The sequence below is a fragment of the Arctopsyche grandis genome, chromosome 10 (assembly GCF_051622035.1).
Source record: "Arctopsyche grandis isolate Sample6627 chromosome 10, ASM5162203v2, whole genome shotgun sequence".
NCBI lineage: Eukaryota > Metazoa > Arthropoda > Insecta > Trichoptera > Hydropsychidae > Arctopsyche > Arctopsyche grandis.
In genome coordinates, this window is record NC_135364.1 from 1,894,207 (window position 1) to 1,913,174 (window position 18,968).

The 18,968-nt window shown below is 35.0% G+C and overlaps 2 protein-coding genes across 4 annotated transcripts; both read left to right on the forward strand.

Annotated features, from left to right (window-relative positions):
- Positions 1-538: 538 nt before the first annotated feature.
- Positions 539-9,456, forward strand: LOC143917901 (kelch-like protein 1). Of its 3 annotated transcripts, XM_077439519.1 has the most exons (10): positions 539-690; positions 773-927; positions 1,001-1,203; positions 1,677-1,874; positions 2,029-2,208; positions 2,278-2,430; positions 3,250-3,401; positions 3,997-4,207; positions 8,981-9,155; positions 9,295-9,456. In XM_077439519.1, exons 1-10 carry the CDS (start codon positions 572-574, stop codon positions 9,435-9,437), a joined length of 1,689 nt encoding a protein of 562 aa, XP_077295645.1. In that variant the 5' UTR covers positions 539-571; the 3' UTR covers positions 9,438-9,456. The 3 variants fall into 3 exon arrangements, with proteins under 3 accessions (XP_077295645.1, XP_077295646.1, XP_077295648.1); XM_077439520.1 differs by lacking the exon at positions 773-927 and having other exon boundaries at positions 550-707; XM_077439522.1 differs by lacking the exons at positions 773-927; positions 2,278-2,430 and having other exon boundaries at positions 550-707.
- Positions 9,457-12,353: 2,897 nt separating this feature from the next.
- Positions 12,354-17,652, forward strand: LOC143917910 (kelch-like protein 28). The gene is made up of 10 exons (XM_077439535.1): positions 12,354-12,584; positions 12,670-12,824; positions 12,911-13,113; positions 13,606-13,803; positions 13,896-14,072; positions 14,153-14,305; positions 14,881-15,032; positions 16,796-17,006; positions 17,133-17,307; positions 17,445-17,652. The coding sequence occupies exons 1-10, from the start codon at positions 12,466-12,468 to the stop codon at positions 17,516-17,518; spliced, it is 1,617 nt and encodes a 538-aa protein (XP_077295661.1). The 5' UTR covers positions 12,354-12,465; the 3' UTR covers positions 17,519-17,652.
- The last annotated feature ends 1,316 nt before the right edge of the window (positions 17,653-18,968 follow it).

The following is an 18,968-nucleotide window of genomic DNA, read 5'->3' on the forward strand; positions in this document are numbered from 1 at the left end:
AATAAAAGTAGAAATCGACTTTACCTCCAACCTTTCGGTTTTTCGGTTCCGGTTTGGGTCCCTTATTTATATATCTTTCTTTCCTCTAAAAAAATTAGTTCATATGACGGTATCTATAGGTCGGTGTGGAAAGTTTACTTGGCCGTAAGACTTTGAAAGATGAGCTGCGCATTTCGACACGTTGCAGAATAAAGTCACTTCAAAATACGTTTATATATGGCTTTTTCATATTTGCGTAACACGTTAATAATGATCATCAATTTTAGTAGAGAATTTCAGGTCTTTCGGCTCAGTATCTAATACTATGAAGATCGATTCGTCAACAAAGTTTGTCGATCAATGATGATCGAAGCAGTGCAGTGCGGAAACTTTTTGCTAACAACCTGTTGACAGTTGGCTTCGAGTTCTCGACTTTTCAATTGCACGTGCTCTTGTTATTAATATAGCTGGTCGTTTCGGTGCTCAAATTCAAATAAGAATATATATATATATATATATATATATATATATATATATATATATATATATATATATATATATATATATATATCATACATCATTCTAAACAAAAATGTCGAAATTCAACGGAGAAGTTCCCGAACAACGTGCTAAACTAATTTTAGGCCGAATGTTTGACATTTACGAACAAAGTTTGCTGTGTAATATCGATTTGGTAGTCGGCAATAACAGGTTGGTGCATTTCTTGTGTATGGTAATACCATTTGCCTATAAAGTAGCACTTATTTATATCAAACGACTTGAATTTTTCCAGATTTCCAGTGCACAAGTTGATCCTTGTTACAAATAGCGATTTCTTCTTAAGTAGAATAAATGATACAAGCAGTGAAATCATTTTAGAAGATAGTGACGAGATACTCGCAGAGTCTGTCAAGAAGACCATTAAGTTTTTTTACTTTGGTGAAATTGGTAAGTATTTAGGTGAATAGGAACCATGTGTTTTTAAAATATTTATATGCCGATGCTCATCTTCTTATTTCAGACTTGCAACTACATCTAGCTGTGAACATAATCAAATTCTCGAAAATGATTGAGGCGCGTGAACTCGAAGAATACTGTTTGGCGTACCTTGAAAAAATAAGAGACAACAAAAATTATATTTTCATTGAAGATTTTGCCAAACAATATGCGTATTTGCAATTACTTGGGCAAACAAAAGCTTATATTTTGGATAATTATTTACAAGTACGTCTTATGTACGTTGATGATTTTTATTGCATGTGATGAATACATTGTAAAAATGTGATTTCATGCGACAAAAACAGTAGAAATTTTAGGTTTTCCAATCAAGTGTTCCACATAAAATTTGATCATTCTCAAAGAGCTCCCATTCGATACTTAACCATTGTTCCATAATGAGTTTTTCTATGTAGTTTTATTAATTATTCTAAAACCCTTCAAACTCTTATTATTCAAACGATTTATGTTTAATTATCTCTTTTTTCAAGGAAAAAAATCACATAATTAGATAGGGAGGCTAAAATCAAAGGGTATACCCTTTTTTTTTCAAAACGAAATTACATATGTTCTTCACATTACAAACATACACATATATAATGATAACGATTTTAATACTACATACATAAATATATGTAGCACAATCGAGAACATAAAAATATTTGACATAATATTATCTAAAAATCTGATTGATATTGCAGATAATCCAAGAAGATGAATTTCTCAATATGAGTTGTGAACGACTGGGTGAACTTTTACAGTCGGAAGATTTAAATGTAGCAAGAGAAGAGCAAGCTTTTCAAGGATTGAAGATTTGGGTGCAAAAGAACTACGAGTCTCGGAAAAATCATTTAGATACCTTGTTGAAATATATCAGATTACCTTTACTGCCTGTTCAGGTAACTATTTCCTATTTCCCTATTGATATATTTGGAGCATTTACAAATGTTATAATACATACATATGTAGTATAATTCAAATTCATCAACATACGTATGTACATATATATTATTTTTTTATTCTCTAAGCCTAATGTTTATTAATGAATTACAGTTTATATTAGATGAAGTGAAACCACTCTGTTACGATTCATTGCGTTGCTGTCAAATGCTGTTGGATACAATAGAATACCATCACAATCCTGAAAAAAGATCTCGATTATCATCGTTGAATGCAAAACCTCGAAAATGCTGCAAACAAACTATATTAATTATCGGAGGAGAGCATGATAGAGTATACATCCTATTTATTCAAAAAATTCCCAGTTAAAGTTTCATTAATACCGTTCAATTTGAATTTTAGAATTCGGGTAAAATTGAATTTTACAATGCTGACAATGATAAATGGTCTACATATTATGATATAAACAATAAAATTACTTTATTTGAGGCTGTTGTGATGAATAACAAACTGATTACTATGGGCGGTCTATTTGATAATAAATCCACGAACAAGGTACCATCACTAATTTTTGGTTCTATACATATTAAAATTTCAGTCATATTTATATTTAGCATATCTATCACACATTTTGAGCGATGTGTTTTGACTACATATGTACATATAAATTTGTCTTTTTAAATTGAAGTTTATATTCTTTCAATTAAATATATGTACATAATTATTTCTTGTCATTATTTCGTTAGTCAATTATAGTTAGATGTAAAACTTGGACATTAAACGCCAAGTTTCTACACAAAGTCCAATGCACTCAAAGGAGTATGAAACGCTGTATGCTTGGCATAACGATGAAAGACAGGAAGAGTAAAATGCTGGTGAGAAGTATGACAAGAGTAGTTGATATAGTGGATAGAGTAAATAAATTGAAATGGCAATGAACGGGCCACGTGGATAGAAGAATGGACGAAAGGTGGACAAAAGAAGTGCTAGAATGGTACCTGAGAGAATGCAAAAGGGTAAAAGGAAGATTGCAGGTACAATAGGTAGACGAAATTAGGAAAATGTGTGGGGTGAGATGGATGAGTTGCGCAAAACAGAGACGAGTGGAAGCGTGTCGGAGAGGATTTCATCCAGCAGTGAATGGTGAATGACTGTAGATGATGATATAGATTGTAGATCCATAAGTGTGAGAACATAAAATGGTCATATTCACAACCAGACAGGGTACCAATTTTAGTTGTAGCAATTAATTCTGCTAGACCAAAATAACTTTCCGACCATACTTGATAGTCGATGATTCCAAATGATTCCAACATTATATACGTTGATTGCCAGATCTATAAAAATATTATTTCTACTTTTTGCTAATTTCAGGTGTCTTGCTTTGATCTCGTCACAAAGGAAACAACACAATTGCAATCGATGCAAAAAGAAAGGCGATATTTTGCAGCCACTGTCATCGATGACCAAATTTTCGTCATCGGAGGACGCAATGAAAGAAATGGAGCGATGGATTCCGTGGAAAGGTTATTCACTTATATTTTGACTTATAATATATTTTTTATTTAATTATATTGGATGACGGACATTTGGCCGCATGGAAACTTCAACGACGGACTTTTGACAGAAATGACATTAGGCCGAGAATTGAAAATTTCATTTAGCCAAAGTCCATCAGCCAAGTGTCCTTTCTGCCAAATGTCCACGCACGGTATATATTATATGTACGTGGTATGGAGCATGACAGATGACGCTGTTCAGGACCACGGTTGAGGTGAAGACCAAGCACGTGCGTTTTCAGTTATGTTGTTTATTAATACAATGATACATGTGGTGGTTTGACGACCAACCGCTCGGAGTGCAGGTCTAACTGCTACTCACGGTTACATCTCTGTCCCTTTCATCCCTCACCCCACAATCAGTCATAACATACTCTTTCTCAGCCAAATCCCATAAATCAGCCTTTCGTTCAATTCCAACCCTACATGTACAATATTAAATAAAATTATATTATATAAATAGGAATAATAAAATAAATATTAATGTTTATAGATCATATTAACCACGAAATGTAAATAATGATAATGAAGTAGCAATTAATTTTTCCGTTTTTCATTTAAGGTACGATTTGGTTACAAATACGTGGACTAATATGGCTCATATGTTGACACCACGTTGTGGTCACGGAATAACAGTAATAGGGAAAGAAATTTATGCCATCGGAGGTTGTGATAATAGTAATAATAAATTAAACACAATGGAAATATATAATACGCAACAAGATGTTTGGAGAGCAGCCCCAAAAATGAATGAAAAAAGATATTATTTTGCAGTAAGAATTGTTTTTATTTTTGCTCACAAAGCCTACAACTGATCGTTTTCTATAACACGATTAGCGGATCAGCGCATAAACTATTCAGCGCAACGACAATCCAGCGCAAAATCAATTTTTTCAATAAGTTTTAAATTGGTTGAAATGCAAGATAATTTAAATCAATGGTCGATCAATACATACATGTGGGTGGAATTCCTGAATAGATGACGCTATTCAGGACCACGATGGGATGTGGCGGTGGAATTGAAGATCAAACACGTGCGTTTTCAGTCATGTTGTTTATTAAAACGACACCACGCGGTGGTTTAACGACCAACCGCCCCCAGTGGAAGGTTAACTTCTACTAACTGTAAAATAGCGGTCCTTTCGCGCCCTCTGCCACTTTTCCATCCCCCCTCTACAATCGGTCGTAACATACCCTTTCTCAGCCATAGCCCATACATCAGCCTTTCGTTCAATCCCAACACTACAACTCGGCCTTTCCTGACCACAAACCTGCCCTCAGGTTTCTCTCACCTGCCGGGCCATTCCTCAATCATATTACACATAATTTTCAGACATACTTCTCAATAGTCTTCAACATACTCCACAATAATCTCAAACTTACTCCACAGTAACCTTAAACATATTTCAGTATCATATCAATTTTTCACGTTTCAATACAATTCAATCTTCAAAAAAAGTTACACACAGATCATCACAATTAAAGTTACACATAAATCATCACAATTGCAATTTAAAATCATTACAAAAAATACATAGCATTAAAATCAACACCTTCACATTGGAAACAAATCACATTTTAAAATCATTACAGGAAATACATAGCATTAAAATTAACACCTTTACATCGGAAACAAATCACATTTTAAAACATCACTAGAATTACATTTCAATACAATTATCTCATATTCTTCTAGGCATGTGACCAAATTAAAACATTATTCAACATACCAAACACTCGCCAAAACATGAAAACACTAGAATAATCAATAAAACATTAACAATATTTCAAATCATAACTACTAACAAAATAAAACAATAATCAAATATCATGTAAGGCTTAACTAAAACCCCTCCGGGTACTCCACTTATTCTCTAATTCACTGACACACACTTCACTTCAATCGGCACAACCTAAACACTATCCGATGCCAGTCGCGATTCCACGCGGCTGTCCGATGATGTTGTCCGCGATGGACCTCCCGTCGCCCCACGGCTTTCCATATGGTATCTTGCCACATATGAAGTTGACCAATATCGTTCCTGGTTCACCGATATATCCAAAAACTCCTTTCTTAATCCATGGTCTTATTTTATTTTCCATTAAAGTAACATCAATCTGACTACGACCGAGCTTGAAAGTGAATACATTGTCCTTTGGTGTTGAAATTTTGACTGGGTCTCTTATTCCTTCTGGTGATTTATCCATATCTTTTTCTTCATGTTTCCCATTTTCTTCGTCTTCATCTTTAGGATTCTTCGAATGACCATGAGACCCTTTACTGAATTGACCATCGGGCGGTTCATCTTTATTTGAAAACGCCATGTCTCCGTTGTCCCAAAGCCTTCCAATATGCAAACCATCACCGTCCATACTTCCATCACCCATGTCCAGGCCTCCATTACCCGTGTCCTCACTTCGATCACTCATGTCTACACCGTCCTCTTCATTATTGGAAACGTCTATTCCACATGGTTTGCGATGCTTACTTTTATCATTCTTCATCCTAATTGAATCTGTGGTTGATGATCGATTTTCTGTGTTCGGTCGCACTGAAGAATAGTCCAGATGAGCTCGAGACGGCGACGCTGGAGGCTCTAAGGGGGTCCTCACCATCTGACCATGTGACATGTTTGATGTTCCATCAGCCTCGCTTGAACAGGAATCGTTGGGTTCTGCATGAGCAGACATCTCTTGTGAAGCCCGTTCTTCTTTTTCCCTCCGCAGACTCTGTTCCAACTTAACCTCGATCGGAACTCGTGGTTTTGACGTTTTATCGCGTTCCACTTTGATTTTTTCTTGCTCTCCATCCTTCAAGTCCGAATCAGCCCTCCTTACTCCTTCCGCAGCCTTTCTACGAATGGCACCGGAGCTGTTACATTGGTCTCTTACCACAGGAACACTTTCACTAGTGATGATGCCGCATCGATGTACGAAGTTCTCGCCGGCGAGGTTGTCTTCACTGCCTGTGTCGATCAGTGCCGGCGTCCTCGCCTTGGGTCTCCAGCCGCCTCCAGTTGAGGGTGCGGGCACTGCTTTGGCCGTGGCTACGGTTGCGGCTGCTTCTTCTGCCTTTACCTTTTCCACCAGCCCTTCGAAGGCGCTCAACTTGTCCCTGAACTCCTTCAAATTGCGGGCACCATGCAGCATCCCCTTCATAGAAGACCTGCCAGGGATCCCGTCGATGACGTATTCCATGAGGTCGCGATCCTCGATCGAACCCACGCTCGCCATCTCCCGCATCCGGTAAAAGTACTCGTTGACCGATTCCTCTGACGTTTTCTGCGACTTGGACAGCCTCCTATGGACTGACGCCCCACTCACCATCCGAGCGAACTCCTCCAGTAATGCGCTTTTGAGTTTCTCCCACGAATAGACCCCATCTTGTATGCGCAGGAACCTCTCGGCCACCCCCTTGACCAGGCGTTTCCCAAACAGCAGCTTTTCCATGCTGCCCCAACCTGCCGAGTGTGCGACTTCTTCGATCTGCGCCACCCACTTTTCTACCGGATAGTCGTCGTTTCCGGTGAAAATGGGGACGGCGCCCTCCATGTCTTGGAAAGTCAGCTTGGCTCGGCTGGCGACTGGCTCTTCTATCGCCCTCTCCCGAACCCCTCTCGACGTCCTACGACCAGATGTCGGCCTCCTCCTCCGATACATTGTAGCACGTGGTCTTCAAACTGCCGCCTAATCCCGGACGAGCCCCCAATTGTGGGTGGAATTCCTGAATAGATGACGCTATTCAGGACCACGATGGGATGTGGCGGTGGAATTGAAGATCAAACACGTGCGTTTTCAGTCATGTTGTTTATTAAAACGACACCACGCGGTGGTTTAACGACCAACCGCCCCCAGTGGAAGGTTAACTTCTACTAACTGTAAAATAGCGGTCCTTTCGCGCCCTCTGCCACTTTTCCATCCCCCCTCTACAATCGGTCGTAACATACCCTTTCTCAGCCATAGCCCATACATCAGCCTTTCGTTCAATCCCAACACTACATACATACATACGTATACGCGTACATTTTAGATATGAATAGCAGAACCCATGAAGATGGGCTTGCGGACCTTGGTCTAGAATCCGTTCATACGTAAGATTTTACTCTTTTTAAGAAATATTTTTTGCGGAACTCAGTTGAGAAACCCTGAATACGTAGGATTTGAAAACATAATTTTTGGGGAAAAAATCGAAAACCAAAGATTCTTCCATTTTTTATCAAAAGCAAAGTTCATAATGACGATTTGCGAACCTTAGTTTAGAGACCCTGCATACGTAAAAGTTTGGATAGCTAAAAAACTATTTGAAAAAAAATTCCTGTCCGGTTTAGAAACCCTGCTTGCATAATATTTCAAGGCACAAAGAATATCAATTAAATTTATTCGCATCTGAACGTTCTTGTGAGCTTTTACAATATGATCTTAATGCTCTTCATGATTGGTCGTTAACCAACTGTTTGCCTCTTAATGTCTCCAAGTGCAAGGTTATGTGTTACTCCAGATCCAGATCCACCCCCAATCGTACCATTCCATATCTTGTTGGTAACTTTTTATTGAACTGGATCGATTCAACTGTTGATCTTGGAGTTGCATTCCAGAGTGACCTAAATTTCTCTGTTCATATCGACTCTGTGTGTTGCTCTGCCTCACGAATGCTTGGGTTTGTCTTTCGTAATTCTCGACACTACCATAATCCCGCTGTTTTGAGATTGCTGTACAATGCTCTAGTTAGGAGTATCTTGGAATACGCCTCTATGATCTGGAATCCTTACACTAAGTCTCTATCTGTGAAGCTTGAACTTGTCCAAAGACGATTTCTCAGACTGCTTTATAAGGAGCAATATGGGATTTACCCATACTTATTTCCTTCAAAATTCGTCATGGGTATGGTCGGCTACACTTCTCTTGACCACAGGAGGAGTGTTGCCCTCATCAAGTTCTTGTTTTCCATATTTAGAGGCTGTATCTCCTGTCCGTCTATCCTGGCTGAGTTCGGCCTTCATGCTCCAGAGAGTGTGATATGGACCCGCCATCGTCCCCTTTTTCACACTCCTTTGGCTAGAACTGTGGCTTTTAGTTATTCTCCCATTCCTCGCGGCCTCGTTTCTTAAATTCACTGGATGGTGCCATTGACATTTGTCACGTCTCTCTTCATTCTCTGCACCTCCTAAGTAATGGAGGTCGCGACCGTTTAGAAAGGTTGAGTTAGTGTTTTTAATTATGATTTCATGTTTTATTTAGTTATCTTTTCCTTATTTAATTTGTTTATTTAACTTGTATTTTTTCCTTTTGTACTTCTTAATCTTTTTAGCACACTCGTCGCTTTGGAGCAATCTGTTAGACGAGTGTGCTTGATTAATTGATTTTGTAAAATAAAATAAAATAAAAATAAAAATTTATGAAATTATCATGTAGATATGGCCGAAAATTTCAATACAGTAATTATTTTCGAAAACGCATTTAAAACTTGCGCTGATTTGTCGTGCCACCAAGACGAACACATCACAGCAAAGTCGTTTTCGCTAATTACGATTTGTTTCAACTTGCAGGCTGTCGCAATGGGAAACCATATTTATGCCATTGGAGGCCATTGCGGATTATCGAGTCTTAAATCAGTGGAGCGATTTGACATCAAGTCTCAAACCTGGACGTCGTTGGCCAGTCTTCCTGAACCAAAGTTTGGGCACCAGGCGATTGCTTTCAACGATAAAATCATCTGCATCGGTGAGTTTCGCAGTCATTTACATTCAATATTAATATATCGTATTTACTAACCGTTGAATGATAGTTCTGAAAAATGGAACGTTTTATAAATACGAATTATTAGGTAATTTAATGTAAACGTTTTTCGTAATAATTTCAGGAGGTCATATTTCAAAATCAGTGCTGGAATTCGATCCAGGCACAAAAAAATGGACAGATCTTAGATCAATTTCAGAACTGCATTCCTGTTTTAATTTATTATTAGCACCTAAATATCTATGTAAAAAATATAGAAACATGTAATAAATCTACTTTAAATATCTATATTTTTTATTTCAATTCGTAACACCTTAAATATATGAATGATAACACTGAGAAACAAAAAAAAAACCAGAGCGGAGACTAGCCAATCGTTACTAAGTTTGACCCAATGAATTCGAATATGATATTGATTTTTGTTGGTGGGTGATCGTTTACGAGATATGAGCGTTTAAAAAAATCCGCGATTTTTACAGTTTTTTGGCTTTTGCGGTCTTTAACTCAAAATTTAGGATTGTTACGCTCAAAGTGAGTATTGGAATCAATAGGCAGATATTTTTCCTATTAATTGTTATATTTCATTGCTTTAAAATACTTCTAATTAATTGTCTAGCGAATCTTAAAAGTCAAAAATATATTTTTTTACGGATTTTTTTTCCGTGCTATTTTTCATTTATTTGGCAAATTTTTTATTTCACCACGTTTATAAGGATTGGATTTCTATCTCAATATTTTTTTTTTATCTAAACGTACTAACTCAAGCGGTAATTGCATTTTAAATGCTTTCGTTGTATATATGGTTGTATCGCGTAATATGTTAGGTGCAAGCGAGATGGCATGTAGTCCGACCGCTGTACTCTGTGAGGTGGATTATATTAACTAGCGGGGAAGTTGGGAAAAAAAATGGTTTTTTCCCTACGACGCAGCGGTACCTACCTACCTACTAAGAGAAACTGTGCATGCGCCAAAAGGGAGACCAGTATAACACGTGAGGGCGGATCTAGTGTATTATACATCAATGATTTAAACGATATTTTTTGAATAAAAAAGTTTGAGAAATACCGATTCAAAAATGTTTATGCAATTACATTAGGAGACAGTTTGAGAATAGTCGTTTTTTTTTTAAACAAAAATATCGTATTACGCAAATGCAAGTTAGGGAATCCTTGGATCTTTGAAAAATCTAAAACACAGATGAAACTGTTCTTAAGGATTCACTAGTTGATTAAGAAAAGAAAAGAGAGATTCACGGTCTATCTTAACTTTCGAGTACCGATACCAAAAAAATCACACTAGACGCGATATGGGGTAACAAAGTAACCCCACTCAAAATTGAGCATAATACATTTAAAACGGAGTAAAAGCCAATGTAATAAATGAAAACAATTCAATTATTTATTATTAACACGCTCTACATATAATGATTAAAATGCATTGAATCAGTTATAAATTACTTGACAGAAACACATGATTGACCAAGTTCTGCGGCGTGACTGACACGCGCATGTATGCGTATATCCTGTTCCTAAATAGCAACCTGTGGTTGCTATTTAGGAACTGGATATGGAAAATATTGCAAATATCGGTAGTAAATATCGTGTGTGTGGAAAGCGCCATATGCGCATGCGTTGGCCATAAGGCGCGTAGTTTTGACCAATAAATTATATATATTGTGTAAAACGTCAATATCTTTATTATCCATGAGTATTTTTGATTTTTTTTCACATTCAATTCAATAGGGGAATACAATAAATTTCAGCTAGATACTATGTATTACGATTTAACAATTAGTTGAAAAACAAGAATTTTGGGGTTGAGGTGTACCCCATATCGACATGGGAGGCTTAAAAATGAGTTTATATGATAGTGGAAAGGGTCAACGCAATATAAGGACTAAAAAAAGTGCAAATTTTGGTAATGTTACGTTTCTATTTCAAATAATTGTAAAAAATTACAACTTATTTTTTTCCATGAATTAAAATGCAAAATAAGTATAATATTCAACTCTCGGAAGATTTTTTGTACCAACGTTTCCAGAGTGAACTAGTACCCAGAAACCGAGAAATTTCGATAGACCCAAAACTGTAAAATTAGGAGTGAAAAGTGATTATCCCATGATCACATACGCATACTTTAAGTGTCTACCAACAGAGAAATGTAATAATAATAGAAGGGCCCTTACGAATAAAATATTGTTGTCAATATTACGCGGTACGTCTCTATAGATACGTTACAATGCACGAAATACAATCGGATCAATTTACTTATAAAAATGTATCCCATGTTGCTTATCGGACATATGTCGAGCACCAAGCATCAAATACGACTGATGCTAAAATTATTAAGGAATGTCACTTGACAACAATATGACGCCTAAAGCCACTTCTATTAATATAACTAGTGAGTGGAACGAAAGCGTGCTGTTCATTGTTAATTGTTGGTCATGCTTTGTTAAAGGTTCGCCGAACCTTTTTTTTGCACTCTAGCTTTGTAAAAAGACCCAAAACACTCGATTCCTGGAAAAAGCACGCTCCCTATCCGCCCTTTAAATATAACATTTCTCTGTCTACCAAGCCCTAGAAACTTATAGACTTCAGAGTTCATTTAACGCGGGTTGTGAAACCAGGCCCACCGGTTTTTAGCATAATTAGTAATACTATTAATTAAAGAAAATAATAAAAAAAGAGTCGGATTCGGTTGGATTTTAAGGACTTCAACTCGTGAATTCGGTTCGGTGATTACTGGTCACAAAGTCACTAAAATCTCTATAACGGAACATCTGGCAGCCGAAAAGTCTATCAAACTAACTATAAATATTAAACTAACGAGAACTTGAGTGCCAAATATTGTGTATTCGCGATTTTCGTGGTAAAAATTGTCTTTGTGACCACCGCAACGTGACGAATAATCTAATTACCGCGAATTCGTCCTACTAACGACATCTACCGGTCGCCCTTCCTGGTAGAAGTTCGTTTGGCCCTAAGACCTCGATGTTGTACAAAAAATTCGCATAATATAACTCTTTCGTATTTGCATAATACAGTTCATCGATTTAAAAAGAGCATATCAAGTCTTTCAGATTAGGTATAGCACATCGTTATAATATGCAAGTATTATATGAAGACAAAGTTTTTCTTTGATGTATGGAGCTGTGCAGTGCGAAAACATTTTTGCGACTTCAGTTCGCTTCAAGTTCTTGACCTTGTGGCATTCTGTCGTCATTACATACCAGAGGTCGTTTCGGTTACAGATTCGAATAAGAATATATTGCACATATACGTTCTAAGCAAAAATGTCCAAATTCGATGGAGAAGTTCCCGAACTCCATGCAACAGCAATTTCAGGGCGAATGTATGACTTTTACGAACAAAAGATATTGTGTAATATCGATTTGGTAGTCGGCAATAACAAGTTGGTATATTTTATTTACATATATGGTAATTGTCTATGAAATATAATAGTACTTAAGTCAATCAAACGACTTGCATTTTATCAGATTTGCAATGCACAAGTTGATCCTTATTACGAATAGCGATTTCTTCAAAAGTAGAATAAATGATACAACCACTGAAATCATTTTGGAGGACAGTGACGACATACTCGCGGAGTCTGTCAAAAAGACAATTAAGTTTTTCTACTGCGGTGAAATTGGTAAGAATATAGATGAATAGAAACCGTGTGTTTTTAAAACATTTATATATGTACAAACATATCCTATGACCAAATTTTCATTTCAGACTTGCAACTACACCAAGTTGTGAACATAGTCAAATTATCCAAAATGATTGAGGCACGTGAACTTGAAAAATACTGTTTGGCGTACCTTGAAAAAATAAGAGACAGCAAAAACTTCATTTTCATTGAAGATTTTGCCAAACAATATGGGTATTTGCAATTGCTTGAGCAAACAAAGGCTTATATTACGGGGAATTTTTTAAAGGTATGACTTTATATTGTTGATTTCTATGACATCTGATTTTGCAAAGACTACACAAATCAATGCCAATTTTCTAATTCAAATGCACATATGTACATTTAACAATTACCCATTTTACATATATACATATTTATTTCTTCCCTCGAGAAAATATTACAATTTAGGTTAACAAAAAGAGCTGAAAGTTCATTTCAAAATTTAACCATTCTCAAGAAGCCTCCCATTCGACATTAAAACATTGTTCTGTAAATAGTTTTTCTAGTCCTCTTAAGTATTCTAGTATCCCTCAACCTCCTTTTATTCAAAACGATTAAGGTTCAGTTGTCTTTTCATTCTAGGAAAAAAGTCACATATTAGATACGAAGGGTGAGAAACAAAGACTAAGCTCTATTGTCAAAAGAAACTTATGTACATGTGTTCACCTCACAAAGTGATAAATCGATGACAAACGATAACATAATGATGTTTTTCATATTGTAATGATTGGTATTACAGATAATCCAAGAAGATGAATTCTTAAACATGAGCTGCGAACGACTGGGTGAACTTTTACAGTTGGATGATTTAAATGTAGCAAGAGAAGAGCAAGTGTTTCAAGGATTGAAGATTTGGGTGCAAAAAAACTTCGAATTTCGGAAAACGCATTTAGATACTCTAATGAAATATATCAGATTACCTTTCTTGTCCGTTCAGGTATCGATGAGGCGTTAACAAATTTCATAGATAATTTAAATTCATCTACCTATGTATTCATTATTGTCTAATGTAAATGATTCAATTTACAGTTTATTTTAAATGAAGTGAAGCCGCTGTGTTATGGTTCATTGTCTTGCCGTCAAATGGTATTGGATACGTTGGAATACCATCGTTATTCTGACAACGGACTTCAATTATCTACATTAAAACCAAAACCTCGAAAGTATAAAAAGCCAGCTTTGATAATTGCAAGAAGTCATAATTTGGTATGTGTCCTATTTATATTAATTTATAAAATTCCAAGTTAAAGTAAAATTACATTTATAACAGTCAATTTGACTTTTAGGTTTCAGATGAAATTGAAATTTACAATGCTGAAGATGATTCATGGTCTGTGTATGATGATTTGGACAATGGAACTGTCCAGTTTGGGGCAGTCATCTGGAATAACAAACTGATCACTATGGGTGGTTTAAGTGAACATGAAACCATAAATAAGGTACCATTACTACCATTAATAACTTTTAGTTCTATTTTAAGATTTCAATTGTATTCATTGTATTTAACCTGATGTATCACGCAGATTCCACACATGGGTCGTTGGTACACGAATATTGGATATGGATATCTATTTTGACCAAATAAATGGAAATTTGTGTTTTTTGTTTATCTTTCAATTAGATGTATATATGTATGTACATAATTATTTCTTGTGATTATTTTGTTCAGCGTTACCAGGTTGAATCATTCTCAACTATTAAACATACATAGCTGATGTACATTTATATACATAGATCCAAAATAGTGAAAACATTAGAAAATATTACAGCATGACTAAATATAGTGACATCCATTTTTAGAGAAAGAGTCTTAGTTTTATTTGTAGCAATTTAGTCAAGTGATTTATTCCGATAGACCCGAATGACTCTCCGACCAAACTCGAAAGTTCATGATTGCAAAATGATTCCAACGTTCGTTATATGCGAATTGGGTTTCATAAAATTGAGGATTTAAACGTTTATTGCCCAGATCCATTCCACTATTTAATTGGTTTTGTTTTTATTAATTTCACAGGTGTTTTGTTTAGACCTCTCGACGAAGGAAACAACAGAATTGCAAGCAATGCACAAAAAAAGAAAATATTTTGCAGCCACCATCATCGATGACCAAATATTCGTGCTCGGAGGACACGATGAAAAACACAACTCGATGAATTCCGTAGAAAGGTTATTCACTTTTATTTTGACTCACAATTTTTCTAATCGTAGTGAATGAGCCCATATATTTATTTTATCTACAATGTTCATAGTAACAATAGATTTTCAAATTTTTTGAACACTTCGTCCTATCGAACTGAAACTTAGCATCGGCTACTGAAATTCTTATTGATACGCCGTAATTTTTTTTTAAATTTTTAAGTTGACCGGAAATGGTACCTCCCCTTTTTTTAAGTTTTCGTATTCAATTATCTCCCAAACCACTAATCAAATCGAATTGAAAAATAAAATTGAATACTAAAATAATAAAATTTTTAAATTTTACACCCTAATATCACACCTTAATATTTTTAAAATAATTTTTCCTAAACCGGAAGTAGTACTTTTACTCTAGAGAATCGAGGTTTTTTATATTTTTCTCAGAAAGCTTTTAGTTTATTGAACTGAAATTTTATATCTAAAAGTTTAGGCCTAATACCGAGTTATTAGTGGCAGTTTACTCTTGTTCGATTTTTCTTTCACTATTTGTTTCGACCCCTTAAACATGTGTGCTCTTCACAAAAAAATTCAAGTATAATTATTGTATCAATGTGATGAAAATAAAAAAAATCACTAATTTTAATAAACTGGAAGTGGGATTTTTTCCTCTTAAGGTCTGACCGCACTATACGACAACCGAGCGATCCGACACTTCACAACAGTGTGCGACAATATTAGGTAAACCGCACTTGAACGACAGCGATGCGACACTCTGCAGTAAATTATGTCAATCATTCGTTCGATACCTCAGAGCAAAATGAACGCTATTATAGTATAACGAAACGGACGCTATTATAGTATCTTTGATATGCGAGAAACCCAAAAGATTATGGCTACATGCTATTTCAAAGTCACGATATGAAGAAGGAGAATAATTGTCGCAAGGAAACCCCCCCCCCCCCCACTCAACGAAACCTTGCGTCAAAGTTGGTCAAAAAGTTAACTTTGACGCAAGGTGTCGTTCTACGTCATGCGACTGTCGCGCAGTGCGATATGTCTCATAAAAACAATATTTGGTCGCGTACTGTTGTGAAGTGAAGGATCGTTCGGTTGTCGTATAGTGCGGTCAGACCTTTAGAAAGGTCAAAAATGTTGTGCCCACGATTCTGTCCACACCCCTGAATGTATCAAGTTGAAAATTAATATTTGTATTATTTATATACTAACTTAGAGCTGATAGGGTTTTGGTCAAAATTCGTAAACCGGAAGTAGTATTTTTTTTTAAAACAATATTTCATTATTTAATTTTGACCTTGTAGTAAACTAGTAAAGTAGTCGTTCAGTTCAAATCAAAAGTCAAAAGTACGTATTTTCACTTGGGATTTTTTCCCACTGTTAATACTATTTTATATTGAGTATTTTCTATTGAAACATGTTTATTGGGATAGTGTTCTGGCCACTCTATTTTTTGTTTTCGTTTAAAAGCGTTAATTAGAGGTGTGCTGAATTTTAAATCGGTAAAATTTCGTATTAGTAGAGCACGGATTTGTTTTGTGTACGCTGTACGCACGATTTGCGCACAGCTTACGATATCCAGCGATACGATATAAGAACCCATTTCGATATCCAGCATTTTGCATACTGCTTGCACACTCACAAGTAAGATTACGTGTAAGATCAAAATACATGCGTTGTATTGCATAGATATTAAATCGCAAAATGTTATAAGTGATTTATTACTAAACTTCAGTGCTCATATGAGTTTTTATTAATTTTTCCGTTTTTAATTTCAGATATAATTTGCTTACGAACACGTGGACTAATAGAGCTCATATGTTGACACCGCGTTGTTTGCACGAAGTGGCAGTCGTAGGAAAAGACATTTATGTCATTGGAGGTTGTGAAAATAGTATCTTTGGGATTAACAAAATGGATATATATAACACCCAACTGAATAAATGGACAAGAGCCCCGAGAATGAAATATAATAGATATTTTTGTGCAGTAAGAATTTTTTTTTATTCACCAATCTTACTACTGTTCGGTTTCTACAACACAATTAATCGAATTAAAGTCAAACATATCACAGTAAAGTTGTCTTCGCTGAATACGATTTGTTGTATCTTGCAGGCTGTCGCAATGGGAGACCACATTTACGCTATTGGAGGTCACAATGGAATATCGCTTATTAAATCAGTGGAACGATTTGACATCAAATCTCGAGCCTGGACATCATTAGCCAATTTTCCCATACTAAATTACGGGATGAGGGCGATTGCTTTCAACGAGAAAATCATTTGCACCGGTGAGTTTCGCAGTCATTTAAATAAAATACTAATTTATCGTATTTAATAGACTCTGTGTTATCGTTCTGAAAAGAGGAACGCTTTATAAATATACATATATCGTTTTCTAATTTAATGTAAATATATTTCGTAATAGTTTTAGGACTTGTTGATTCAACATTACTGCTGAAATATGATCCAGATACAGACGAATGGATTAATCTGGAATGAATTTCAGAACCGCATTACTATTTTAAATATTTAATCGCACCTACATACATATGTACATATATGCATCTACATACTTACATTTGTACATTATTGAAGAATGATAAAATTTTGTAATAAATCTACTTTAAATACATACATATTTTATTTCAATTAATAATATAGCGAACCGTTTATATTGTATGTACATACATACATACATACATAGTAGAAAAATTGAACGAGAGAAAATGCTCTACTTCCAGTTGTTGGATTTAGTTCATAATTTTTTCATTGCTTAATACACATTGCCATAAAAATTATAAAAAAAGAATATCAAAATTTAAAAATTATATAAAAAAAATTAAAAGATCGAAATAAAATATTTAAAAAAATTGCTAATTCCAGTTTACAAATCCTCATCAATTTTAGGCAACCGTTACATTTTTTACTATTTTCAGAGGAAAAAATCTCATTTCCGGTTTATCAAATGCTTTAATGTTTTTTTTTATATTAACATGATTGATATAAGAATTGCGAATATATGTACATATAATACGCACTGTAATTTTTATTTTATCTGTGTACGTTGTAACAATAGATAAAGTTTTGTTATCATCCAAAAATTCTAGCTCGAGATTTTGACTGATTCGAACTCAAAATCGATCATGTGTGCTCTTTACGAAAAAATTCAAATATAATTGTATCAATATGAGGAAAATAAAAGAAAATCATGAATTTAAAAAACCGGAAGTGGAATTTTTTCCTCTTAGAAAGGTCAAAAATGTTATGGCCACTATTCTGTCCACACCCCTGAACGCATCAAGCTGAAAATTTACATTTGAATTCATTATGTTCTAACTTAGATAAGGTGATAAGGTTTTGGTCAGAATTCGTAAACCGGAAGTAGTTTTTTTTTTTTAATAATATTTCATTATTTTATTTTGACTGTTTTAAATTGTATTAATCTTCTTGATATTTATTGTGTATAATACTGATAGTGATTTTAAGCAATAGAAAAAATCCGAAAATTGGAAGTAAAACTTTTGTCTTGTGCAAGTTTTCATACATTTGCGCTCAATTTGTATCGAAAATACTGTCATAGCTATTAGTATTTCATAATGCTGCCGGTATGTGTGAATGTGTCTATACGATTCTGTATCGAATTTTGTTTTCTGACCTTCTTATGTTCCTCAAATACATAGATAAAGTCATGGGTTGGTCACATCTAAATTTTTTTTAGATGCAGTGACATGAAAATCGCGAACTTGCAATAGTGATCGTTCTCTTTATGGTCCGTACACATTAAGCCAACGAATGCAAACTTAGTTGGGACAGTAGTGTACAAAATATCGAAATAATAATTAAATTAAAAAATTTAAACTAAATATCAAAATTAAAACTATTATTGAAATTAAATTCAAATATCAAAATTAAAATTATAATTTATATATATTAAAATTAAAATTAAACA

Bases quoted from the DNA above. Each gene is read 5' to 3' on its own strand.
- LOC143917901 (XM_077439519.1), top strand. From the start codon at position 572: ATGTCGAAATTCAACGGAGAAGTTCCCGAACAACGTGCTAAACTAATT. The intron at 691-772 runs GTTGGTGCATTT...GAATTTTTCCAG, and splicing joins TTGGTAGTCGGCAATAACAG to ATTTCCAGTGCACAAGTTGA. The intron at 1,204-1,676 runs GTACGTCTTATG...TTGATATTGCAG, and splicing joins TTTTGGATAATTATTTACAA to ATAATCCAAGAAGATGAATT.
- LOC143917910 (XM_077439535.1), top strand. From the start codon at position 12,466: ATGTCCAAATTCGATGGAGAAGTTCCCGAACTCCATGCAACAGCAATT. The intron at 12,825-12,910 runs GTAAGAATATAG...TTTTCATTTCAG, and splicing joins TTTCTACTGCGGTGAAATTG to ACTTGCAACTACACCAAGTT. The intron at 13,804-13,895 runs GTATCGATGAGG...TTCAATTTACAG, and splicing joins TACCTTTCTTGTCCGTTCAG to TTTATTTTAAATGAAGTGAA.